Below are 26,963 nucleotides of genomic sequence, written 5' to 3' on the forward strand. Positions count from 1 at the left end.
GTTTCAGGCCGGGCAGCGCGGCACAGCCCCGCATTTGCCGTCCGGTTCTGTAGGCGGCGGGACCCGGTTCCGAAGGGCGTGCAGCGCAGCACGGCGCTGGGCCTTCTGCCGCATGGAGCTGCGCTTGCTTTACCTGCGCTCTCGCTTTCGTTGGCTGTGGGTCTCAAGAGGCATTTCAAGGATATTCCGCTCACGAATAAACGGGCTTCTCACAAACGGCGAGCACCCCGTGTCCCTCCTCACTACGGGGCTACGGAACTTCTGCAGCAAAACTTTCTCTCTGAGGGAACTGGTTTTTTTTTCGAATCCAAATTCCTATTTCTTTTTATTTTTTCTTTTCCTTTCTAGGATTAAAAAAAACCTCAAAGAATAATGGTTCATAAATGATTCTTTGCAACCCACCTGTAATCGCAGTGCTGGAAGTCCGGCTGCGGTGTCTCTACGGCAGTCAGGGACAGAAATAAATCAGTATTGGCTGTAGGGAATACATTTAAACCAGGAAAAAAGATGGTTTCAAGCGCTAAAATATTTGGCAGATGTATCACCGCCGCTGTCTTTTCGTTGCTGTGCTAAATCAGCTGGAAGATGCTACCCATGCCACGCAGACTGCGCTCCCAGAAATAGATATGTTGCACGTTTAGTTTAATGCACTCCACTGTTCTCGTGGGTTTCTGGTTGTTTCAGAAACAAAGATGAATGAGCACCACCGGACGCGTGAAAGACGTGCTGCCCTAGCGGTACGCGCCCATCCCTGAGCCGGGCTCTTCTTGCCGTTGTTGCTGCCAGGCTTGGGCAGAAGCCCCGTGTTTCCCTATGTTTTCTTTCTCAAATAATTCAGGGGCTCTTCTCACCTGTGGCCAAAGGATGCTTATTCCCTTGTAAAAGCGAAAGCTCTCATTTAGCCAAGTCTATAAAGCAACCTATTTTGTTTCTGATATTGCACGTTGCTCTGGTGTTATTCTTACAGCGTGCAGCTTCCTCTCACGCAAAGCATTCCGAGATTCTTTCAAACCAATTAATATTTGAAGTATTGTGGTGTGTATTAGTGCTCCTTTGTTATGCAGAAGTGCAAGAAAAGGAGAAAATGAGGAGTTTTTCTGGCTTAGGGCATTTCACAGGTGTATTTGAGAAGAGGTTCAGCACTGTGATATAACAGCCATAGCTTATCTTCATATTTTTTCAACTAATTATCTTTACTAGAAATAAACGAACAACAGCTTTAAATACTTTCACGATTAAAATAGAATATATAATTGTTCAATAACAAAGTTACAGTATCTCAGTGGAGGTAGCCTACTGCAGTTCTGACTTTAAAACCGTGACATGAATACAGATGTTCTGCTCTTAGTTACAAATATGTCCCACTGATCTATTCCTACTTTTCCTACCAATCACCTGACGTCTGTTTCAGCATTACTTTATGCTTGTATGAAAATACCCCCTTTTGTACAGGGAAAAGTTTCCTCATGTATCATTGCATATTTTGGCAACATCTTAGTCTCTGCAGGGAAGCTCTTGTTCCTAATTTTGTCAGATCTCCTACACCTAATAAACTTTTGGAAGGGGAGTTTCAAACAGAGCTGTGCTCAGAAGGAATATTATAGAATATTACAGGCTATGACAGAAGCAGAGATTCTTAAGGGCCGCTGTGCTGGCTGTTCTGCCTTCCTGTCCGTCAGCCCAGCTTTGCTGCCTCAGAAGCTCGCCTTTGTCTGAAGCAGATATTCAGAGTACCTCCCAGTCTCGGTCTGACAGCTTTCCGAGACGGAAAATCCATCAGTTATTCTACAGAGAATCTACTGTTTCCTCCGGTAGTTCAGTCTTGTGAAATCTTCCGCTGTCACTTGCCGTGATTAAAGCACTGTGCTTGAATTTGTCTCCCCTTGATTTCCTCCCAGTGACGCTTACTGTTTGTTGCTCTGCGGTAATTTAAAGCGCCCCGTAGTATCCTACAGTATTTTCTGACCGCGGTATCATTTACACAGTAATCGGATCTTCTTTCAGTCTGCTCGTTACTGTGCTATCAGGTCCTGATGGTCCAGGAGCAAGTATCGCATTTCGGATGAATGAGCTGCTGCACACGACACAGTGTTAGCGAAGCGCTGATGCTCCTCGTGCCGGCTGCAGGGCAGCGAGCGTTACCCCATCTGACACGGAGCGGGGCAGACACGCGGTACTCCGTCCAGCACGCAGTTTGTCAGGATAAAGTTACCTTCTCACAAATTTAGGAGCAGGCTTAAGCCGGCATAATGAGGGCGTCCCGCTGTTCAGCGCCGTGTCACGTAGCCGCTACGTTTTTGATTTGGTCGGAGGCGTCGTACCTAAACCGGACCGAGCTCCGCCAGCCCTCCCCGTTCCCTCGGCCGCCACTAGGCAGCAGCCTCTCTCTTCGTGGCAGGCTCGAGAAGGTGCGCTCCCTGCGGCTTCGGGAAGAGCCGGAGGCAGGCCGCGTCTGCCGGGGGAATCCCACATCCCTCCCGTCCTCTTTGCCTGCTGGCCTTGGTTAGCCAGCTCCTCGGCTCTCTCGACGCGCGCTTGATAACCGCAGCGTGGTGGGAATTTAATTAAATCCAAATGGCCCTATGGTGCTAAAGCAAACATCCCATAAAAACCGGAACGTTATCACATCTGGTTTAGGTAAGCTCACAGCTTCACTTTCGTGTGGGAAGGCAGAGAAAAGGAGGAAGAAAGTGAGAAGAGTTCTAAATGTCAAGTCCGCCACCTGCAGCTGCGGTCTGTAGGGAAAGCAGCCGCAAGCACGAAACGATGAGTGTGTACAGGAATTGCTCCTGGCATAAATGACTTATAAAGGATTTTGGTTCGAAACGTAGGTTGTAGAGGGGCTGTGTGGGAAGAGCAGCCGAAGCCCTCAGGTGGCAGGAGGAAGCCTGTCTGCTGCGTTTCCATTTTGCAGCCCCGCTTCAAGAACCAAGTGGGGAAAACAGAAAACAAGGGGATGAGAGGATGGCATCACGATCAAATTCCGTATAGATCGTAATGCTGCATTTCTCTTAGAACCAGAATTGGATAAAAAGTGAGAAAGACAGAGAGGGACTAGCGGAGATGTCACCTTCAACAGTGCCAAGGGGAAAGTCTTGTCCCTCTGAGCTACGAGCAGAATCTTTTACTCTGGGAGCATAGAAAAAATAAATCTGCATTTTGAAGTGCACTCAAGTCAGACTGAAAGGCACTTGGAGGCTCGCTCTTTCCGAGACAGCTGCATCCCCATCCCCCTTTGGTTGCAGGCGACCCATTTGGTGTGCTTATACTTGGTTTTCTACAAATCAAGATCTTCTTAAAAAAATCAGGGAAAGTATTTTGTACTGGTTCATAAGCCTTTTTTATTATGTTTTCTTTGAAACACCACGTGGATGGATGAGATTAAGTTGAACTATATATTTCTAAATGGGAGTCTCCTGGCTAATAAGTGTAATCAGACCGTAGAATAGCCACCACCTTCAATGCAGACATTATTTTTCTTTCCCTATAGAATTTAGTTATTTTATCCTTTGTTCTTAGAAAGTCATCATCATTAATTATCAAAGACATTTCAGTAGTGGCCTCATGAAACTTCTACCACTCATCTCAAGGAACAAATCTATTTTTCTTCACATCCGTGCTTTTCAATGGATCAAAAAAGTGTAATCATACACCCTTTTGGCCTTCGCCAGCCACACAGAAATACGTTTGCATCCCCTCTCCTGTTGTTTGGACTTACCTCTAGATCTGGTAATGCTGTCCCTTGAAGAGGGTGGCCGGCCACTCTACCTTCTTCGTGCATTCTCTGCTGCCCACTGCATGAGTTTAACTTTTTGCAAGTCATCCCAGTGAGTTTCAGTAACGCCAACTATATCGTATTTCTTCTCATGAGTGGAAATACTGGGTTCACTGCTGTTTTTAGCCAGGTTCCTGCATAAATAGTCAACCAAAACATCTCTTTGCATGCTTTGCCACAGAGGTGTAAAGTGTTCACACTTCCAGTGCTGATATTGAGTTTCCTTCATTGCAGTCTCCTCTAGTATTACCAAATACTCTCCTAGTTAGTCCCTCATAATAGAGTGCTAGCTGATTGCCTTTCTTGCTGTTAGTACAAATAGGCTTGTTTATATATTCTTTTTCCCCTAGAAAATGGCCTAACCTTACAGACACCTGCAGTTGTTGCCCAGCCAGAAGTGTGCCAAAATAAATTTCCCTTTTACCCTGTGGAATGGAAGAAAATAGGTGGAGGTAACTTAGGCTTTTATCTTTCTTCACATCTTCTCAAGATGGCACGCCTGTTATTCAGTATATTTCTGTGTGATGCCGATTGCTCTGTGCTGTTTTGTCATTACCAGGCAGCTTTACAAATCATTATGGTTCTGCATAAGGTTTTCTTCCCAGATAGGTATTGCTGCATGTCATTCTCTTGCTCTCTATTCCTTGTCATGCCCACCACTCCTGCTGTGCTGCTAAGGTCATAATTGCCATACCCGGTTGTACAAGAAGGTTTTGTACTCCTGTGTGCTGCCCTGTATTACAGTTTAGCATTCCAGGTTATGTTTATGTATATGGTTATATACCTAGGGTCTGCTTTGTCCTCTGGAAGGGAAGTATGGTGCACACAGAGCAGGCTGCAGAAGCTTTTCCTTTGTTCGGTCCATCACCAGATTCCTGCTGCTGATACAAGAAAAGAGTTGTAAAGGGCTAAACTAAGCCAGAGGAAAAAAAAAAAAAAGACTGAACTATATGCAGGCATTTCAGTAAATGTTTTTACTTTGAAATAACACTGCTTCTACCAAACAAGGAAATTTTGTTCATGGAATGTCTGTGGTATTCCCTTATTAGGGCTGCTCTTTTAAGTCAGAAATAAAAAGCGAGGGAAAAGAGCTAAAATTCATTCCATACACACAGCAGGACATTTGTTGAGGACTTCAGTGTTTCAAGGTCCACAAATCTATTCTTCAGATTTCTTATCATAAAAGAGGCAGCCTTTATGGGGGAAGGTAGTGCTTTTTTAATGAGCCAGTAAATAGAATTTGACAAAAGGAGAATTTTTGTAAAGCCCCTTTGTGCACTGAAAAGCCTACATACTTAGGTTGTTTCCTAGTTTTGAGGAAATCAGGTAAGAATAAAAATCGATGAAGTAATCTTCTAGTAATACGATTATAAACATATACACATTCCAGACACTGCATCTGTTGGGTAGCCTGTGATCTAATTTATATTCTTGATATCTCCTCCAAAATTAAAGTCATCACTTCACGGTCACATCTTATTAATAATGTCACTGGTTTTTGGCATTATGCACATTTTGAACAATTATTGTCAAGGATAAAGTGCAGGAAGGGTAACATTACGTTAAAACTCTCTGACAAGCACCTTGAGAGCTTGCTGCAGTCTGTGCTGCATGCAGGTTCTTGTTCATTGCTGGCAAAAATGCACAGCTAATGGTCATGACTATGCTGAAAAATAGCGAGAATTTGCTCTATTAAATAATATTACAGTGTTCTTTCTATCTGTTGTAGTTTCCATGGAAATAAATAGGAGGCATTACTTTCAGAACAACTTATGTATAGGCAGCCCAAAACAATTCCTATTCACTCAGTGTGGCCCAAGCAAGCCAAAAGGTAGGACACCCATGCGATGGATGTTGATTTAAATGTGTCAGGTGAAGGGATCAGTAGTCACACTCAGTCAAAATTTGCCGTATGTCATACTGTTTTGCTTATGGCAAACATCACCAACTTAATTCAATACTTTCCATGCTAGGATACTGCCTCCTGGAAAAGTTTTTGGAAAATGTCAGTGTATCAAAGTTGCCTGCAAAGAGATGTGTCATCTGCTAGAGAAAGTGGGTTTGCCTATCCGAGATGGTAAGGAACAGATCACTTTCCTGGCAGAAGCAGATCCTGGAGCACAGTGACAACCTGCATCATTTTGATGTACTGGCAAAGATGGGTTGGATTTCCTTCCTAGAAAGCCATGTCCCTTCAAGCTAGGCCTTCATGTCACCACCTGAATAAGCTAGCTAGGCCACTCGAAGCAGACCTGTCACGTGAGTATGATCTCCTAGGAGAGATGCACACTAAAGCAGCGTGGCCAGCAGCACTAGGGCAGTGGTTGTCCATCTGCACTTGGCACTGATGAGATCACACATCAAATATTATGTTTAGCTTTGGGCCCCTCACTACGAGGATATTGAGTTGCCTTGAGCATGCTCAGAAAAGATCAACAGAGCTGGTGGAGGCACCAGAAAATAAGAGTTATGAGGAGCAGCTGGGGGAGCTGGAGCTGTTTGTTCTGGAGAAAAGGAGGCTGAGGGGAGACCTCATCACTCTCTACAGCTCTACAACTCTCTGCAAAGGAGGTTGCATTGAAGAAGGTGCTTGTCTCTTTTCTCAGATGACAAACGATAGGACACAAGACAGTGGCTTCAAGTTGTGTCAGGGGAAGTTTAGACATTAGGAAAAATTTTTTCACTCAAGGAGTGGTTAGGCATTGGAATGGGCTGCCCAGGTAGGTGGTGGAGTCTCTGCCCTGGAGGTATTTAAAAAATTTGTGGATGTGATGCTTAGGGACATGGAAGAGAAGAGGAGATGTGTGAGGGCAGTATCTGTGTTAATCTGGGGAGCAAAAGACACTAACACTGATACTTTCTGTGTACTGAGTGCTTCACACAGCAATTTTCTGTGCTAGGAAATCTTTTTGTGTAATATGTATTTTGGAAGGAAGCAAAGATGACTGTGAGTCAGAGATAGCCCACGGTAGCTCTTTTTATTACAGGATATTAGAGGATACTGAGTCTTTTTATCATTTTAATGTGAGTGCAAACTCAGGACACGATCTGGCCATCACCGATTCTGTTCCTCACTGTGTCTGTACTGCCATGGATGACATGAGGCCATACAGGTTCAGAAGCAGTTTGGATTTCTGCCTTTCCAAATGGAAGACATTTCAACCAATGTTCTTCAAAATGTGAACCTAAGGATTTAGAAATGGTAATCTTTGACTTTAATTTTGGAAGTACAATGACTTTCTGTGTAACAGCTGTAGAAATTGATCAGATGAAACTGCTGATAGAAGGATATTTTTGAGATTCTGACTTAAAATGGCAGGATATTGCCAATTAAGTAAACAGAGGCACTGAAAATTAATTAAATTGAACATACTCAGTAATCCTCAAGACCCAGGATGCAAGTCTGCGAATGTGAAACTTCAGGACTTTTCATAAACTTCCTCTAATTTTTGGGGAGTTTCATGTTTTTTGCTCATGTTTTCCATTTTCAACTTCTATAGCCTATTGGTAAAAATGATTACACAAATAATTTTATACTAGCAGCTCTTCAAACACAGTGTGGGCTCCAAGAGTTTAAGTTCTTTCATGTTTTGTCATCATAATGATATATTTGGGTCCCTGAATTTCTGTTTTCCTTCAAAAATCAAGTTCATCCTCACTGTTATTGAAATATTTGAAGTAGAGACTCAGCTGAGGACAGAGCTTGGTCTGAAAAGTGGAATGAAGCTTCATGTTTTTAATCAAACTATCCCAAGACATTTGTTTTAACTAGGCTGACTGTCCAAGGCTGTCAAAGATGAAAAATTATTTGAAATGTTGTTATTGTTCAACTAATTGTGTTTTTGAATGTGTGCAGAGAACATGTCTGCTAAAAAGGCTTGAAATCTTATTTTTCAAGAAAGCACTAGGCTCCAAACTTGGAAAAAAAGATGTATATAATGTTTCTGGTAATTAAGGTTATGAAGAAGAATTTTCTAACATGTGACAAGCCTAAACTGCTGCCGAGGTTTAATTCTGAGTCTGTCAGTTTCTCAGAGCATTCCCTTGCATAGTAAGAAATAAGGAAGAAGATGACCCAGTGCTGCATTTTCAAACCCCGTGGGCTGTGGTGAAATGGTCAGAAATTTTTCTACCATTATCCTGCTGCATGGTGAAAGGCAGAAGCACTCTCAGCAAAGGTAGGGCCTTAAATTGTTTTCTACAGCAGCATAGAGAACAGAGCTAGAGAAAAAACTGCATTAGATTATGACCTTAGTTTTCTCACTATTTGTTATTTTACAACAACACATAGCTCACAATCTCAAACTGCTTAATGTAGCTGAATAAACAACCCAAATGTGCCGAGTCTCCTCACTCGGGGTGAGACTCCCAGGTAGAAGCAGTCTGTCACCCTGTGCACTCATATCCTTAGATGTGTATCTCAGTCTCTCATAGCCCCCAAGAATCTGTCCTGCTCCCTGATCTCCTGTGCCAGACACAGCTGCTCAGGCTGAGCTGTGATGCAGCTAGGGGCCTGCTCTCCGTAGATGGGAGCAGTAAGCTTGCTGCCCCAAGCACGTGCTCGTAGCTCCCCCAAAGTGGACAGGCTCCCCAGCTAAAGATGGGAACTGGAAAGCCTCCTCTGCCAGGCACCACACAAACCAATTGCATGAGCATTTAGGACAAGGGGAGAGGTTCTTATCTCTCCTGATGTCCACAGATGCCTAGTGTTGCTACTGGAACTACTGAACAGTCTCTACTGCAGCTGCTGCATGGATGCTGTTATATGTCCCTGTTATGCAAAGGTTTGTAGTTTATAGTGACCCTGTGGAGGCTATGCAAAGCCAACAAAATTCAGAGTTAAACATATAGTAATACCTCCTATTTATTTCCATGGAAACTACAACAGATACAAAGAGCATAATTAAACTATTTGATAGAGCAAATTCTCAGCTACAAAATGCTGTTTTTCAACATAGTCACCATCAGTAGCTACCAGTGATGAGCAAGAGCTCGCATGCAACGCTCATAAAAATCTGCATGACCGTCTGGAACATGGCTTATCTTTCACGTCATTGTCACCACAGCTGAAACGCACCACCCACTGCCTCGCTGTGCTCACAGCCACGTTTTGGTCTCCAGAAACATTCAGCAAGTGCCAGTGAATGTCAAAGGGTGCAATTTTTTCCGCATGGAGGAATTCAATGACACATCTTTGCTTCATACACTCTTCCATGTCAGACACCATTCTGTGAGACTGCCCCTCTGCTGCCATCTGTCACACGGCAACAACATGTAATGGAATATTGGTGGGAAGATTCAACCTCTACTGCCATACCACCAACATCCACCTCTGGCACTGTGGGCCAAAATAGCAAAATATATGGCATTACTTTCAGAGCAGCCCTCTAATACAGCACAATGCGTTTTCACAAGTCTATATAAATTACATGAGCCCTGTGTCACTGTGGAGTTATGTCCTACTATAGGATCTGGAAAGCCTGCTGTAGAGTGGAAAATGACCTGTTTGGACGCTCAGGAGAAACCATTCTGTTTCTAAAGATACTCAGCCATAACTGCAAAGGGAGAGGGACAAGAATGAAAGAACTACAGTGAAAGAGAATCAGAGTGCAGTTGTTGGGTAACCAGAGAGAAAAACGCTAACTAGATGAACAAAAAATCTGAGGAACCATAAAGGAAGCAAGAATCTAAAGAAGGACAAAGAAAGGACAAAGTCAGGAAGGCTAGAAGAGCAAAATGGAAACAGATCAGGAGTTTAGGCATAAAAGAGGACATAGAGAGAATTACTGGAGTGGGAAAAAATCATTAAGAGTATCTTAAAGACTACTTTCAATGTACCTTTTATTTCTGCTTTCTGAACAGGTATGAAGTCTAGTGTATATCGGTAGGAGACAGTCTGACCAATGTGAAGCTTTGGAGATGGTTTGCTTACTAAATGTCTAACTTTTTTGGCTGTTTCTCAGCCCCATGTGGACTGCTTGTGGAAAGTAATTATGCTTTCTCTCATAAGGGCAGTTGTAAGAGCACAGTTTTGTGCATCCTTGGATTTTGTACCATTTCTCATGCAGATGTGTCCTTTTGTTCTGCTCATACTCTGAGCCTCTGTAAACTCTTTGAACTCTGCTCCAGTGGAGCAGTGAGCTTTTTGAAGTGCACAGCATAGTGTCTGGTCAAGTTACTCTGGCAAATGTTTCATGCTTTTGGCAGACGACCATAGTTTAGGAATAGGAACAAAGTGATTTATCTTCATAAATATCAAGTGGTTATTTCTGGAGAAGAAAAGAGGGAGATACCTTGCTGAAATATATGGTTTGGCTGGCTAAGCCTTTGACACACCATTGCTTAGATAAAACAACAGACATTCTTGTAATCTTTAAGTACTGCTGTCCTTTAGATACCGCCAATTAGTCAAGACAAGCATGAAATATTGTGGTTGGGTACAACCACAACATCTTGTCATGCTGACCCTAGTCCTGTCCTCCACCACTCATACAATTTTAAATCTGGACCAAGATTATTTAGGGTTCCAGCTGAGATAGCTGGTTGGCATAGAGTTCAGCCTCCAGCCTGGGCAAAAGGTTTTGCTTGTGCTATGGGTTTTTTTTGGTCAGCTAATTCCAGGTCTCATCATTGCTCCCCTGCTCCCTGTCAGTGTCTCCTTCTCACCAAGATAGCTCCAAGTTCCCATTCTCAGTTCCTTGAATTTTCTTCTCAGTGCTTTGGCCTGTAAGGATGACATTAGCCCAGAAGAGGCCTGCACGAGCTCCAGTTCCCCATAACAATCAAGCATGTGACAACTCATAAATGCAATTGCAGAATAAATTATAGAGAATAAGGAAAGAGGATCAATGTAAAGATTATTCCTGCTGGGTGTTTGTGTGGCCCATCCTTAAAAAAGTTCCTCAAACCCTCCAGCTAATATTTCCCTCTTTGCAGTAAAGTTTTATACAATTGAACGTTGCCATAATGTCTTCCACGGGTTTTTTATTAGTGAATTTAAACAACCCTGAGGCCTTCAGTCTTTCTACGTAGGTCACACTTCTTAGACCACAGCTATTTTCTCTGGGCTTTGCCCCTGTCTTTTATGAAGTGCAGGCTTCAGCTGCACACAATGTAAGTTCCTACTAGCACCATGCAAAGAGGAACTACTTTGGGTGCCTCCATCAGCCCTTCCACATCACATTTTAACACATTAGTTTCTGCATCACACTTTAACATTTGCTTTTTTAGCACATTCTGGCACCCTCAGATCATGCTCAGCTTGCTACTTACTGGCACTCCCTCCTCCATCCAGCCAGTTCTCCAGCTCACCTTTTTCGTTTGGTCAGACTTACCCAAGAGCTGTGTTTTGCCATTGTCTTAACTGAACCAAACTGATTCTTAGAAATGTGAATCTAGTATTTCAAGATTGTTGTTAACTCTATTCCTCACTCCTGGTGTGCCCAGCATCTCCCAGAATTGTGCCAGCCACAAACACAGTAAAAACAGCCTTTTTTTTTTTTTTTTTTCCCAGACAAGGAGGCTGTTATAAATAAAACATTTGGCTTTTTAGACAAATGTTCATCATGTCATACGTTGTGGACTCTGGTACTTTGCTGTGCCCTCTCTGTGATTAAACCGTGTGTCCATATGGGACAGTCTTGATTCCAGGAGTGATCTGTACACAAGCAATAGTTCCTTTGCTTCATTAGCTTCACCTTACCTCTTGAAAACAATATTTTGAACTCCAAAATGGAAACCTTTGAGAAACAAATATATTGTATACTATAACTGTATACTGACTGTAGCTTGCTGATGGTGCAGCCTGCTAATGCACCAAGCCCAAGAACTTTGTTCTTGTCTTCCCTTTAGAAAACATAGAAATTGAAGTCTGGGCTTGCTGCTATATCTACTAAAGCCAGCACAAAAGACCAAAATGATTCAATATTTTTTCACAGTTCAATGCCTTTTTTAAACTGTGAAAAGGAAGAAATCTCCTTTGCTGGTTCTAACTGGGTGCTGTTAATCACTGGGAGATACCAGATTTTTCCAGTGACAGCTTCAGAAATACTGGAAGACAAGAGGAGCAAGGAAATAATTTGTACATAGATTTTCAAAATGCTTTTGAAACCTGGTTGCTGTTGTAATGAATTTACAAGAGCAAACATTTGTTCTTTGGAGTCAAGCCTACACAGTCCTTCCTCACCAATTAAAAACAAATGCCCATTATTAGGTCCTGTTTTTTTCCTTTCTTTTTTTCAACAATATGTACTCTATTAAGTATAGCACATCTAATAATTCCTGTGTGTAACTATGTGAAATGGACTCACTTTCATCCCTATGCTGTATATGTCCTTCTTACTATGCTAACCATACAGCATACCTAAAATTTGTAACAATCAATCATGTCTTTCTGGCTAGATTGTCAGAATGACTGACCTTAGGTGTTTGTGGTGCTGGAATTTAGCATCACATTCCTCAGATTCCTTAGATTTTTCTGCTGCCAAATGCATCTTTTTTTTTTTAAAGCAATAATTGATAGTAATGTAGAAGCAGCATTTTGTTTTTGGCACTCACATCAGACACACATGCTTTTGCAACTTATTATAGATTTCTTACTGTAATCCTGCTTTATTCACATGCAATTGTAAGCAGCTGAGCAGTTGTTTGTGTATTATATTAATATAAGTATGTTTATTAATTACATTTGAACTTGCTTCCTTTCAGTATCATGAGAACACTTGCACACAGTTATTCAGCTCCCCCGAACAGTTTATTTTCTAATATTCTGTGTTATTTTTTATCTCCAATATGTCTGCTAACTTTAATCTCTGCTTTTAATTCAGCAGCTCCAATGGTGCAGTATGGGAATCTCTTCCAGGCCTCTTCTTATTTTGTCACTTTGAATCCTTTCCCATTTGTGCTGTCTGTCACTTGGTCAGTGCTGCCCAGATGTCCCACTCTCAATCACCCTTTTTCTCAAGGACTCCCGAAACCCAGACATGGTGCTGTCTGTCTTAGGTTTTCCTCAGTCCTCCTCCCATCCCTCGATCAGATTTGTGTCTGCACCCTTTCCCCAGGAAAGGTGAGTGCTCCTACAGGAAGCCTTCATCCAGTCCTGAACCTGTTCCCGTGAGAAGCAAAAAGAGCGTGTCCTTGTGAACAGGCTTCAAGTTGGATGAATTTTCTAAGTGGGCCACAAGTAGCTCAGTGATTGTAGATAGAGCAATTTTTTTTAGATCAAATAGTCGGAAATGAACCTGATGTGATGGGTTTACCATTATCTTATATAGCTGACTGCGAGCTTGTCAGTAAAGTGTATATCTTTCTTGTTCCTTAAATTACAGGGTCTAAAAATTTGTCCAGAGATCTCTGGAGGAACCTGGAAGTAGGATGTTTTGCATGTGGTTTTGAAAAAAGACCAAATTCCAGCTTTGTGTTAGTCATATCTAGTCAGTTAATCTGCATGACTAAAAGAAAAAGGGAGTTCTCTTACTTCCATCACAGTCAGTGGACAGTGATTTAAGATGAGTCTACAAAACTGAGCCTTGGATCAGCAAGTGGCTGCGGCTATCTGATGGCTTCAGCAACGCATGAGGGGCAAGGAGGAAGGAGTGCCTCAAGGCTGATGGTCACCCAGGGGCACATACAGCCTCTGTGCAGCTCTGCATGGGTGGGCTCCGCAGGCACTGCAGCCAGACCTCTGCTCCTGCACTTATGGCCTTCCTAACATCAGGATATGATGTGCAACCACAGCATTGCAGTCAGGAGATCTGCCGTCTGTCCTGAACATACAGCAGGTTTTGACAGAGGCTCAGCAGCCTGTCAGGCATTCCTTCTTGCCAGCGTTTTTGGTGTATCACAGTGCAGCTTTTGTTCCTGAGGCTGTCACAGAATATGCCTCACTGTGCACACCTCCTTGGCAAAAGGGACACAGCCCACCTCATCCTGTACAAGTAGCTCCTAATAACCCATATGCTTTCATTGTTTAAATATTCCTGTCTTGTTGACCTATTGGGGCTAGTGCAAAGTCCATGTGAATGAATAGGAAGGCCAAAGCATCTCGAGGAGGGATATATGAGGAGAGGAATATGAGAGGTAGGGAGGCTCTGCCCCAGTTTGCAATACCAAGGCACCTGCAGGCAACACAATGAGGGAGGGTTACTTCTCTTTCAATTTTGAAAGTATTTTGGAGTATTTTCTTTTCCTGTTCTTTTGAACAGATAGCAAGATTGCCTACTGTTTGAAATGGGCATTTTAACTGTTACATTTGTTAAAGTCCAATTTGGGATAACTAAGAAAAAGTGATTTGGGCGCATGAAAATTAGGTACCAGATTGCGTGAATAGTCAGCACCAGGGCACAGAATAAACTCAACAGTCTTCTGCAAGTATTCAATGAGAATCAGTGTAAAGCAACTCAAAAATAGTAGAAGTTAAAATCTGAGTCAGGGTGCAAACCAGAAATACCTTACAGAATAGGTCTCAAGAAGAGAAATATTTGAAGATTTTAGCACAGAGTCTTCAGCAGCAGATGTCTCTGTAACATGTCCTTTGACATCCAGGAGTCCCCAGAATAATGAGAGGCTTTGTGCAGGATGTCAGAAACAACCCAAGTGGAAGCCCACTGTCTTTGTAGGCAATTCAGCCTTCCCCTAAGTAATCAGGTATGCCAAGGGCATCAGTAGTCTCCCAGCAATGTGACAGATCAAGTGACAGTCTGTTGCAAAAATTCCTATGCTGTTAGATGTCAGTTCAGATAGAATGGCTTTGAGGTTAGTGTAGCTTGTGGCTTGACCCACTTGCTCCAGGTGTAAAATAGCTCATGAGTACTGGAAACACCTCAAATGTCAAGACTGAAAAGCATGAGCTGCTTGAACTACTGCACCTGGGCCCTGGAGAGGAAAACACAGCAGCAGCATAAATGTCTCCAGTAAACAGTCTGTTGGAGGAGGTCTGAGAGCCCACTCTTGCTGGATTATGTTAACATTTGTGAAAAGATTTCCACTTGTCAAGGAAAGAAGAAGAAACTTCTGTTTTCTCTCAGTTTAGGTGAGAGTCTCCATAGTTTTCAAGGGATCTGTTATACTCCATGTAAAATGAAATTTGACACAATGACAAATCATTTTTTTTTCTTTGAAACCTGCTAGTCTGGATAAGAAATGACAGAAAAAAGATGAATAATTTATTATTCATTCATTTTATAGGAAACTGCTGGCAATGGTTTAGTCAGATGCAACGCATTTGGCCAGTAAAGATGATAGAGGACAAAAGGATTAGTCATCAATATTGCACTGGTAGAAGAAGGTCAAATTTGTCATAGGTCTAAATCCAAAAGGTCGATTTTCTATCTGTTACTCTAAAACAGTGGCCTCTGATCCTCTTTTGATTTGCACAGGGCAAAATAATCTCAGCAGTGATGCAAACTCTTCCATGTGCTATTTAATCCTATCAAGTGTCCTCATTTTATTTCAGTTGCTTTATCAAAACCCAGGAAATAGTCTGTATGCCCACAATTCAAGTTGATAAGTGTTGTATTAAAACAGAAACTTCTAGCATTGTTCAGATACAGAGAACTGACTCTGCCTCTGCATTTATTCAAGCAGATTTCCCTGGAAAATGTGCTTCTCAACATGGATTCTTCAATGAAATCCTGACTTGGATTTTCAGAAGTGCTTCGAGGTGGAATTTCAGTAATGCCAGGATTTCATTCCCTCTACAAAAACAAACAAACAACAAAAAAAAACGTCATCCCCTGAGATTGTGCTGGCACTGTGCAGCCTCATTCTGTCCTGCACACGTGGCATTCATGTTAGATAAACCACATCTGATTTTTCCCTCCCAGTACTGCTGGATGAGATATCTTTAAAGGGCCTGTAGCCTTTGTACTGCCACCAGTTTCTGGAACCTGAGAAATGCCTCTTCATGCTAGGAATGGTTGGAGCTAGGACAGGAACTTCTGACCACCTTGGCTGGAGAAATTGAGAGGTTCTCACACATACCTGTTTTTGATGAATTATCTCACTCAAATCCACATATAAATTCCTTTCCAAAACTCACATTGCATGGTTGTTTTTTTTTTTCCTCTCTTCTGTACAATTTACTTTCTCCAAGTCTCCATTTGTGAGTCCCCTACTGTATGGGAACTGTTAGGTCACGGCCTGAACCAGTGATTGAGCACATGATGAAGGGAAGTAGCCAGCCCTGGCTGCACAGGTGGAAGCAATTCACATGTGCCACGGAAAGTCCAGGTCCACCATTCCCTAACCTCATTTAAGGGCTGGAAGCCACAAGAGAAGCATCTCTACTTGGAGGTTGCCCCCTTTGGAGTGTTGGAAAGGGGTTAAGTGATTCCTTATAACCAGATTGTGACTGCTACCTTTCTTGGATTTAAAGCAACAGTATCTGTTGTAGCCTAGCCTTACACCCGCTTCTGCATTCTCTAGTAGTGCTGGGCATTGTTGGCATGTCAGATAGCACTACAGGCCTGTATTTGCCTATTAAATTGAATAGCTGCCCTAAACTAGACCAGACAATGTAGGGATGTCCGTGTGAGAATTGCTGTTATAGTCACTGGAATTCTTATTAAAGGTGAGAAAGAGAACCATAGGTCTTCCTGGAGTAAGTCTCTGTGGATTTGAATTCTGGACTGTTAGGTGGATAAAGAATTGGTTGGATGGTTGTAGCCAGAGGGCTGTTGTCAACAGCTCTATGTCCAGGTGGAGGCTGGCCATGAGTGGGGTCCCCCAGGGGTCTGTCTTGGAACTAGTGCTCTTCAATGTCTTTATCGATGACAGACAGTAGGATTGAGCATACCTACAGCAAGTTTGCTGATGACACAATAGAAGGGAGAGACATCATTCAGAGGGACCTGGACACACTTGAAAAGTGAGTACACAAGCATCTGATGAGATTTAACAAGGCCAAGTGCAAGGTGTTGCATTTAGGTAGAGGCTATCCCAGACACATGTATAGACTAGGAGAAGAACTCATTGAGAACTTCCCTGCAGAGAAGGACTCAGGGAGTTCTCATGGACAAAAAGCTGAACATGAGCCAGCAGTGTGCTTTTGCAGCCCAGAAGGCTGACAGTATCCTGGGCTGCAAAAGAGGGATGTCCAGCAGGGAGAGAGAGATCCCTGTTCTTCTCTACTTGGCCCTTGTGAGGCCCCATCTGGAGTACTGTATCGAAACCTGGGGCTCACAGTCCAGGAGAGATGTGGAGCTGTTGGATTGTGTCCAGAGGAGAGCCACAAAGATGACCAAAGGGCTGGAGCATATCTCCTACAAAGACAGGCTGAAGGAGCTGGGTTTCTTCAGCCTGGAGAAGAGAAGGCTCTGGAATGACCTGGTGGTGGCCTTCCAGTATCTGAGGACAGCTTATAAACAGGAGAGAGGCTGACTTTTTACACAATCTGATAATGACAGGACAAGCGGGAATGGCTTTAAACTAAAAGAGGGGAGATTCAGGTCTGAAGTTAGGAAGAAATTCTTGACTCAAAGGGCGGTGAGGCACTGGTGCTGCTGCCCAGAGAAGCTGTGGGTGCCTCATCCATGGAGGCATCCAAGGCTGGGTTGGATGGGGCCCTGAGCAGCGCAATGTGGTGGGTGGCAGCCCTGCCCATGGCAGGGGTTGGAACTGAATTATCCTCAAGGTCCCTCCAACCTAAGCCATTCAATGATCCTGTGATTCTCATAGCTGCTCAGGTCCAGTTTGCCAATATTGTTTCAGCAGGCAGGTCTGATGCTGAAGACGGCCTCTCCTACTTCTCATTCCCAAAGGGCAGAACCAATTGCTGGTAACAGGACTCCAAAGAGCATTCCCTTCCATGCTATAGGAAATTTCATGCTGTAACATATGTGATATCTCTGTTTGAAAAATATTTTGTGTACCTCTTAGGTTATGCTGTATTTAGAAATATTTACTACTTCTTCATCATATCTGTCTTAATCACTGGAAATTTGGCATATCTCACTCCAGAAAACAGCAAATATATTAACATGTTGTTGCTTGTACTTAGCTTCCTCACTTATAGACTTGCTTAATAAGGTTTAAGCTTAATTTATAGTGTGGTGATATTTTATGCTTGAGCTTGCTGAAAGTGACATTGGCAATGCAGACTGTGGATTACCTATCAATAGAACTCATGTACTACTGTGATGAGCGCCACCCAGAGCCCAGGAAGGCAAAAGAAAGAAACTAGGAGTGTAGATTTTACCATGTATAGAACTTAATTGGCTGGGTAATAAAATGCATAACAACTATGAATATAACTTCTCCACTCCGCACTCCTGAGGATGATGTGGGAGAGGCTGGGAAAGGGGATTTTCCATCAGGCTACGTACCACAGAGGATGGAAGAACCGGAGGGGTTGCCTTGAACTCCACCCTCTATCATGGGCTAAAGCCCTCAGGGATCAGCCTTGGTGGTGGGGTCAGGAACATCTCCTCCATACAGAAGCTCCTCCACAGCACTTGTGGTTTTTTAGGAAATGCATATTGCAGTTGGCACTGCTCCTAGCTACTTTGAGCATCAGTGTGCCTGTGTGCCTCCACAGCACCCTTTGCTCAGTACTCTGCACCACTGTGGCAAAGGGCAGCCAAGGTCTCAGTATGAACGTGCTGTTTGTGGTTCAAGTTCCTCCTGTTACCAACAAGAGAAAAGGAAGGCAGAGAGACATTCTTGAGGCCACAGTGACTCTGGATGAGATTTCCAGCTCCATGTGTTCTGTCCCAAAGGACCAGAAAAATGTGGAGACAGGCAGTAGTTTTCTTGGTTCCCATTTGTTACTGATCTTGTTTTGTTACAGTTGTTTTCCATTTCTTAATGTTTACTGACTTTTTTAATATTTTGTGTTTTGTTAAGGTTTTTCTTCCTACAGCAGAGAAATTGCAAAAACAGTGTTATCATGAAATGTGCTGACTTTGTTTTCTTATCTACCTTAGGACATTTATTTACCCCTTCTTCACTAGAGGCAGACCTTTCCCACTGCAATTGCTTTTCTTTGGCATGTTATTCTGTATCTATAATGGCTTCCTCCAGGGGTACTACCTGATCTACTGCGCTGAATACCCAAATGACTGGTGCACCGACATCCGATTTACATCAGGTAATTACAACCGCAGGATTCCCAAGATCTAATCTCCAAGCAATTTGTCAGCACTTTGAATTACATCCTAATCTTCAGTGAACATGTGAGTCAGATCAATTGTGATGGAAATCAGGATAAAACCTGCCTGCTGGCCCAGATAAAACAACTGAATGTGCAGTGACATTTATTCTTGCTAGGCAGCCACCACTGAAGGCTTGCAATGTAGGGTATTGGAGCACAGTCTCAAGTCACCAACCTTGTTTTTCTGATACCACCTGAGCAGGGATGTGCCCTTTTCCAGCTGGAGATGTCCACCAAGCAGTGGCCCTGTGCAAAGGAAAACTGTGGTTTTCTCTCCCTGCCAGGGAGGTGTGCACTCAGTGCAGCCATTCTGACTGACAGAGGGTGAAGCCCCAGCGTAAATGGGGCTTTGGAGACAAAGGGTTCTTTTTTCCTGCGTAGGGCACACGGGCAGATTAGAGATCACGCACAGCCTGTTTGTATGTTAATAAGGTTCCTTTATGTTCTGTAACTTAATAGCCTAGCTGGATTTCACCCTGTAAAAGCCCAAGGAGAATAACTGAGCAAGAGCAGCTAGGGGGCATTACACAGAGGTGCTACACAGAGGATGTTTTTTTAAATACATACATGGAATTGAAATTCAGCAGGGAGGTCAGAAGAAATGTTTTGCATACAGCAAGTACAAAGTAACCAAGGTACTTTCCATACTCTGCTTCAGGCAGTGGATAAAAGCTCAGTCTTACCTCACAGCATCACATCTTAAAAATCCTGGACATTGTATAGCAACAGCTCCCATAGCCATCAAAGAACACACTACATTACTTAATTTGGGTAGTAAATACACATACATACGTGCATGATGAAAGAAAAAAGAAAACTAGTGGCAGTGCTTAAAACATCAAGTTAAAATAATGTATTCTTCTACAACTTCTTCCCAACTTCCTGTTGCTACTGCGAGTGCTGAGGTTTTACAAGCACTTTGGTTTTTTTTTGCTCTGCTGCTTAGCACACACTGCCTCTGCTTGATTCCTGTCTTCCCAATCACTGTCAGATGTGGTTTTCTCAGTGTCTAATGTGGCATGAAATGTAGGGCATGTCACCTGCAGAGTTCCTCAATCTAGTTTTTCAGCTAAATGGAGTCTGGTCAATGAATCACTCTGGCCAGAAACTGTCAGCAGCCTTAGGCATGTGAGCGGCTGCTCCATGTTCATGCCCACAACTCTGTCCAAATGGCCTCATTTGTGGTAGACTGAGCAGCCCTGGGATGTACGTTCCTCTCCTTGTTCTGGTGATGTGCTGGATACGTTTGTGTTCTCTGGGCTTCTCTTCTCACAGCTGTAAAATGAGAATAATGAAACTTGCTTATAGCTCAGTAGTTACTCAGCAGTAGTGTCCACAGGTGTGGCTGGCTGCTGTCAGTGTGGATATGGTATAGAGCCTGCCCTGCTAGCTTGCTCTTCTTCATTTTCCTCTGCTGTAAAAGAAGCCTTATAAAGAAGCAAGCAGCAGCTGACAAAGAAGCTGGAGGAGGGTACGATGACAAGTCTCTCTTACAGTGGCAGGCAGAGGACCCCTTTTGGCAGCAAGCCGAAATCAGCCTGTCTTAGGTCCTGTGGCTACTCCGTTATCTTCCTGTAAAGCTGCTGTCAGGATCATGTCAGTTTCTTTCCAACATTCACTTCTCTGTGCTGCTGACCATTCCTGGCCCATCCAGTATCTGGCTGCCTGGGGACTACCACATAGCTGCTGCTCAGGCTCCCCCTGGCCTCTGTTGAATGACTGATCTTCTAGATCATTAATGTATGCACTTGTGGGACCCAAGAAGGAACATGCAGGCCTCCCAGAATCAGCCTTTCAGTAGAAGAGAATTGGCAGCAGCAGACTATCCTCACATCTGCTGCTCCAGCTGGTAGCACACAGTACCATAAAGCTCTGTTCTCTGACTGAGAATGGGACATACAGATACACCAGAGCATGACGGCAGAAAGCCTGATGAGCAACCACAGTATCTACAGTCCTGTGTGCAGAGATTTTTTTCTTGACATTTCAGTCTTCCTTCCTATGATAGTCTCTTGAAAGCTTTCTTCTCCATGTCCTTCATGAAAACAGAATCTTGACCTGCCCTCTAGTTTTGGAACATGCACGTATCTCTGATGCACACACCATTTTCCCTCCCTCCTGATGTTCAGTGACTATCACGAAGATGATCAAAGAGCTGGAGCATATCTCCTACAAAGACAGGCTGAAGGATCTGGGCTTCTTCAGCCTGGAGAAGAGAAGACTCCAGGGAGACCTCATTATGGCCATCCAGTGCAGTAAAGGAACTTATAAGCAGGAGAGAGGCTGACTTTTTACACAATCTGATAATGACAGGACAAGGGGGAATTGCTTTAAACTAAAAGAGGGGAGATTCAGGTCTGATGTTATGAAGAAATTATTTATGCAAAGGGTGGTGAGGCACTGGCACTGCTGCCCAGAGAAGCTGTGGGTGCCTCATCCATGGAAGCATCCAAGGCTGGCTTGGATGGGGACCTGGGCAGCCTGAGCTGGTGGGTGGCAGCCCTGCCCATGGCAGGGGGTTGGATCTGAATGATCTTTAAGGTCCCTTCCAACCAAAGCCATTCTATGATTCTATGCTGTTTGAGGACTATGGCCAGGTGAGAAATTAGGCTTTTACTCACGGTAGCTGAAAGTGTTCTGGTCAGCCTGACAGAACAGTCTGCTCAGGATGGTCATCTTCCTGTGCAGAGCTGCTCTCTCCACTGAAGCTATCTGGGGCAGGTAATCTCATAGCTGACACAGAGATACATGGTTATCTTATCATTCACTCATACTTCTCTGGTTCTGTAGCCTTCTCAGTAGCTGTGCATCTTTTGACTGGAAAAAGAAATATCCGCCCACATCACATTAGGCCTCATAATTGCCTGCTCCAAAGACAAATCTCACAGATGTTCTTGTATCCCTTGTGCATGGATAATGGGGCAGACCAGGAGCTATCTTTCTAATCCATTTCTCATTTCTCTTTCAAAGGCCTCCTCTTATTTCTGCTGGGAATGGGAATCAACATTCACAGCGATCTCCTGCTGCGCCAGCTGAGGAAACCTGGGGAAGTCACTTACAAGATTCCTCAAGGTATGTTTTTGTCTTCTTTTTGTGAGAAAGACTGGATGTAGATCAGAGCTATGAACCAGGAAATGCCCAGTTCTGTAAAGAAACACAGATGTGGATCCAGGAAATTCTGGTTTTGGTGTTGACTCCTGCTGGCTTGCTTTGGATGCTCAGATCTCCTCAACCATCACCACCTCTGCTCCGTTTTTCACCTCCGTCTCTTACCTTCCTCTTGCTGTGATTAGCTAAGGTACAAGACTGAGATCCAGATTTTGCATTCCCCAGAGGTAGTGGAGATGTCAATAACTGACATTCATATAATTCTAATAATAGCTTTCTTAAGTCTTTCCATTTCCAAATGGAAATAAACAATTGTGAAAGTGCTGGAAACCTCTTGGTTAGAATAACCTCTGATTCTTGTACTTGTACAAGATCCTTCTTTGTAGTTTGTCCTGGCTCTGCTGTCTTCAGGGAAGTCGTTTTAAGTTTCTCATATGGGTTCTGAATAAGAAAGGTAGAGTATTCAGTTGCTGACCTCAAGGGAAGGAACTTTCCATGTGCATAAGATGACCATAAAAATTGCATATTTTTTTCTTTCATTGCAGGGGGGCTGTTCACCTATGTTTCTGGAGCCAACTACTTTGGAGAAATTGTGGAATGGTTTGGTTTTGCCATTGCAACCTGGTCGCTACCAGCTTTCACTTTTGCCTTTTTCACTCTTTGCTGCATTGGGCCCCGTGCTTACCACCATCACAGGTATCAAAACTTGAACTGCTTCCTGCAGTGTGCTGCCACTTGCTCATGGAATGCACTTTGCAAAATGCGAGGGAGGTGCAGAGGGGCAGGGATGGAATCCAAAACAAAACTGAAATTTAATGTTATATACAAGAAGCATATTGGCCTGTTTGCAACTGGGTGAAAGTACAGCAGTGCACTGGAAAACTTGTTAAGTGGGCCTGACGGTCATTTAAGAAACTCTGCTTAAGTCACTGCTCCTTCCACATAAAGGCATCTTGTGACTGAGCCTGGTAAACACGACTCTTCCTCAGGGCTCCTCACAGCCTCTGCAGCACTTTTGAGTAGACATGCTCCTGTGCACTGAATTCCTGAAGTTTCTCCTATAGATCTGCTACAACCTTAACCTTAGTGCCAGCTTTCGCTTAGTTAAATGATAGTGTAAATCTCTTGGGAATATTCTTTTGCAGAGTAACACAGAGAGATCGGGAAGCAAGGTAGATTAGAGGCATTTTAAGGTTCCTCAGCTGAGCTGTATTGAAACTGTGCAGTTTTCTTGCTCGTATGCACTTTCACTCTCTTGCTTGTTTTCTTTCAGGTACTATCTCAAGACATTTACGGACTATCCAAAATCAAGGAAAGCCTTGATTCCTTTTGTTTTTTAATGACTTGGATATGGACTCTGTATTCTGTTTTTATAGGGCTTTTTCCAATTCCTAGTTTTAAAGTTAGGTCTGGCTATAAATAATTGTACAAATGGTAACCTGAGGTTGTAACAGGCAAGAAGGTCATACAGAACTGAAGCTATTGTTTTTAATTACAGGGAAAATTGCAGACAGTTTTGGGTAGAAGGACTTCCCAAGTAACATACTTGCTTGTCTGTGGAGTTCTACCTGTGGAAAACGAGTATGACTCCACTGACATCATAGAAAAAGCACTGGCTAAAATCCAGTGCAGAAAACAGAAAGTAAGCCTGTGACTTCAAGAGAAAGTCTTGGGCCACTCCAATCAGTAGCCCTTCTGCAGCTGCTTCTTCCTGCCCCATGCCATAGCACATGAGCCTTCGTGGCAGTCTCCTTTGTCAAGAAAATAACTCTACCCTTTATTTTGCATCTAGAAGCAAAGTTAACTCCCAGAGCCGCAATGCAACAAGAAGACACTTGTGGGTACAAGGCTGGGAGCAGTGTGTTGTGGCACAGAGGCAGTGTGAAGTATGCAGAGGTGCAAGCACCTTGAGCTGTTGCTCACGAGCACAGTGCCTGCGTTACTTCCTTAAGCAATACCCTCCTCACTGCCAGATGATTAATCCTTTCCCACCAGGATTTTTTTTTAAAATGTACTTTGTTAAAGTAATTGCAGCAGCATTAGAACTTTTTTCCTTCTGGCAAATCCAGAGGTCTTTTCAGAATAAAAATTTCTTCACTCAAACCCTCTCAATTTTTATTCATTAAAAAAAAAAACTTGAAATGGTGATGTATAACAAAAAGAATAATAAAAATGAAAAGCTCTGTGTTGAAGAAAATATTCTCTGACACTGGCAGTACATTTTGTCTAAGAGGAACATTTTCAGATTCTTCTATTAGGAAATGATACACAGATATTATTGAATTTCCACAAAGACACAGTATGTCTTTTCATAATTTTAGAATATAGTTATGACATTTTTTCTGGAAAATTCCTTAACCTCAACAGGAACAGATGTCTCAGTAAATGATGATAGTTTTAGTTACTCTTCACAGCGCAGAATCTGGCTAAAAATTATGCTGAATGGCTGGAAAAAAAAACAAACAAAAACAGACCACATACTAAACATATTACATGCTGCTAGAGTAACCTGATGGACTGTATGCAGTTTTTTCTGAAACACAATAAAATTTATGTAAAACACAGAGTTGTACTGGTCTATAATTTATTGTTTACAGAAACAAGCCCCTGTGACGTTATTTACACAGTCCTGCTCACCTTGGCTTCCTTCTTCTGGGCAAACCCTCCCTGCTTTGCTACTGTTATTAGTTGTCCTCACATCCTGGAGCGGAGTGGCCTTAGGAAGCTGGGTCCCATTGCACTGGTCACTGTAGAGCACGTGGTATAGCTGCATGCTTTACAAAAGATCTGCGTAGGCAAGGGTGAGGGCTGGATGAAATAATGCAACAGAAAAACTGTTGTGGCCAGAGCTGCAAATTTCATGTAAGCACCACAAACATATTTTCCTTTGTTTTCCTTCCTTGCACCTTCCACATGGAAACGCACAGGGACAGGGGCTCCCCTTGCAGTGTCAGAGAGTGAGGTGGCTGTTGTTGGCCAGAGCTCAGCTGGGAGGGAGCAGCCTTGCCTTCTGCCCAACCTAGGCAGCCCAGAGGCCCTCTGCAAGCCCCAGTGTCCAGATGACTCCTACTTGTGCTTCTTCTTCCCCCAAACCTGCAAGTAGTGGGAGAGCAGATAGCCTGCAGGTGCCAGTGTTCCTACCTGCTGCCTCCTCCATTTACTTCTTGGATCTGGAGAGGGAGCAGTCACCAAACTCCGCCCCACTTTTTGGACCAGAACAGTAGTTTGCACAGACTCCTTTGTCCCTCTTACCTACTCTTGCTCTTAGAATAGAACTGTTCCCTGAATTTATTTTCTCTTGCTCTGTACAATTGATCTAAAATGTCTTCAGCCACACTCTACTGAGTTCTGTCTCCTTGGCCCAATATTCAACCTAGGTTTAACTTCGCCTTGCTGCTCCCACTGCAGAAGCTTGTGCCATCCATATCTAAGGAAAGTTGATACAAGACCCAGTTTCTCAAGAGGATTTAAATATCCCCATCAGTTAGACCTTTTCTGCTGGTTGGCCCAGGCCCAGATGTTCACTGGTGATAGGTCCCAGTGGGAGCTATTTGCAGGCTGGGGGCTGTGGGCCATGCAGGTCCTTGGCATCAGCCAAACACAGTGCTCCTTGGGATGCCCAACACTTTGACAGCGTAATTCCATCCTCTGTCAAGGGCTGTGAACAGGTAGTGTGGAAAAGTGCTGTGGGCAGGAATAGAGTATGTCGTCTTTCTGCCCCACCCGTCGGTGTTTTAGGGGAGCAGGAGTGATTGCATGTTCTTTAAACCACCCACAAACAATGGATGATGTTAACTGTGATGGAGAGGAGAGACAAACTTTCCCCATGCAGAGCTTCTCAGAGGGCAGAGGTCCCCAGGGCAGCCACCAGGGGACACTAGCCTGCCCTGGTGTGGGAATGCCACGGGGAGCACATGTGGGGTAGCAATGCTCCCCATGCATTTCTTCCATTCTCTATTTTTATGAGGAAAGATAGGATCTGCTTGTCTCTGGGAGAGAAACAGTGGACATTTTCATATCCCCCTGCTCAAGCCTCTGGAATTTATGTACACATATTACGATTTCAGAGTTGTCTGCAAAGTGTTTTGAAAACTGGCATTTTTCTGACTTTCTTTGCAATGCACTTTTGTCCTGCCAAAAGCTAACACAAGTGTCCTCTGCAGAAAGGAGACTTTTGCAATAACATTTTTCTGTTTGGTTTCATCCCATCATTCACATTTAAGTTTTCATTTCTCTTTGAGGAACAATTAGGTTTTAGTGCTGTTCCCCTGCAGAGGGCCTTCCTGAGGACAGCTCTGAGTGCAGCAGGGCAGACCTGTCATATGTGGAGCTGATCACCAGCCTTCATCTGTGCTGGCAGCCTATGGGAAAATGAATCCTTTGTCCCCAGGCCTCTTTCTGATTTAATTAGTTTTGTATTGTTCAAATGCTGTCTTCAAAATCTGACTTTCTGTAAACATGCACTACATCACTGTGTTAAGCCACACAAGTGGCTTCACACGTATCTGGCTGTTTCCTCTGTGAAACACATTTTCTGCACCCGAGTGATTAGACAGACCACTCATTGACACCAGAATTTAGATATCTAATCTATTCTGACAATGGAAAACTGAGTGAAACGCTGCTCACAGAGAGGCAAAGAGGAGAACAATGGCACTTGCCATTTCTTGTTCCCATCTCTTTGTGCCGCATAAACCTCAGCTTTTGCCCAGCTTTAGTCCACGCTTCAGATGAGAGGTTACAGAATGCAATAGAAAACTGGCTCCATGCAATGGAGAGCATTTGTTGCTATTGTTTTAAAGTGCTTATTTTACATACTACATTTACTTAAATGGCAAAACCCCCTGTTTTGGCCCTTGAATGATCGTCTTCAGGAAACGTACTCATCTGGGAGCTGTATTGCTCCCATTACTCTCCCAGAACACTAAGCTT

General features: G+C 43.4%; 1 protein-coding gene and 1 long non-coding RNA gene across 3 annotated transcripts in view; one reads left to right on the plus strand and one right to left on the minus strand.

The window, feature by feature from the left end:
• LOC110396298 overlaps positions 1 to 8,922 on the minus strand; it is a 21,234-nt gene extending 12,312 nt beyond the window's left edge. The window contains exon 1 of the long non-coding RNA XR_002436905.1: positions 403 to 8,922. This is a non-coding gene — a long non-coding RNA (uncharacterized LOC110396298). The remainder of the gene's footprint in view (positions 1 to 402) is intronic.
• The window catches only part of SRD5A2 (steroid 5 alpha-reductase 2), a 25,893-nt gene extending 1,298 nt beyond the window's left edge, over positions 1 to 24,595 (plus strand). Inside the window, exons 2-5 of one of the 2 annotated variants that reach the window (XM_021391875.1) lie at positions 18,794 to 18,860; positions 21,894 to 21,995; positions 22,577 to 22,727; positions 23,305 to 24,595. In XM_021391875.1, coding sequence (XP_021247550.1) covers positions 18,794 to 18,860; positions 21,894 to 21,995; positions 22,577 to 22,727; positions 23,305 to 23,371 — 387 coding nt within the window. In that variant the 3' untranslated portion in view covers positions 23,372 to 24,595. Of the gene's footprint in view, positions 1 to 18,696; positions 18,861 to 21,893; positions 21,996 to 22,576; positions 22,728 to 23,304 lie in introns of both variants that reach the window. The other variant, XM_021391876.1, reaches the window with a different exon arrangement.

The sequence above is a fragment of the Numida meleagris genome, chromosome 3 (assembly GCF_002078875.1).
Source record: "Numida meleagris isolate 19003 breed g44 Domestic line chromosome 3, NumMel1.0, whole genome shotgun sequence".
In the NCBI taxonomy this organism is placed as follows: domain Eukaryota; kingdom Metazoa; phylum Chordata; class Aves; order Galliformes; family Numididae; genus Numida; species Numida meleagris.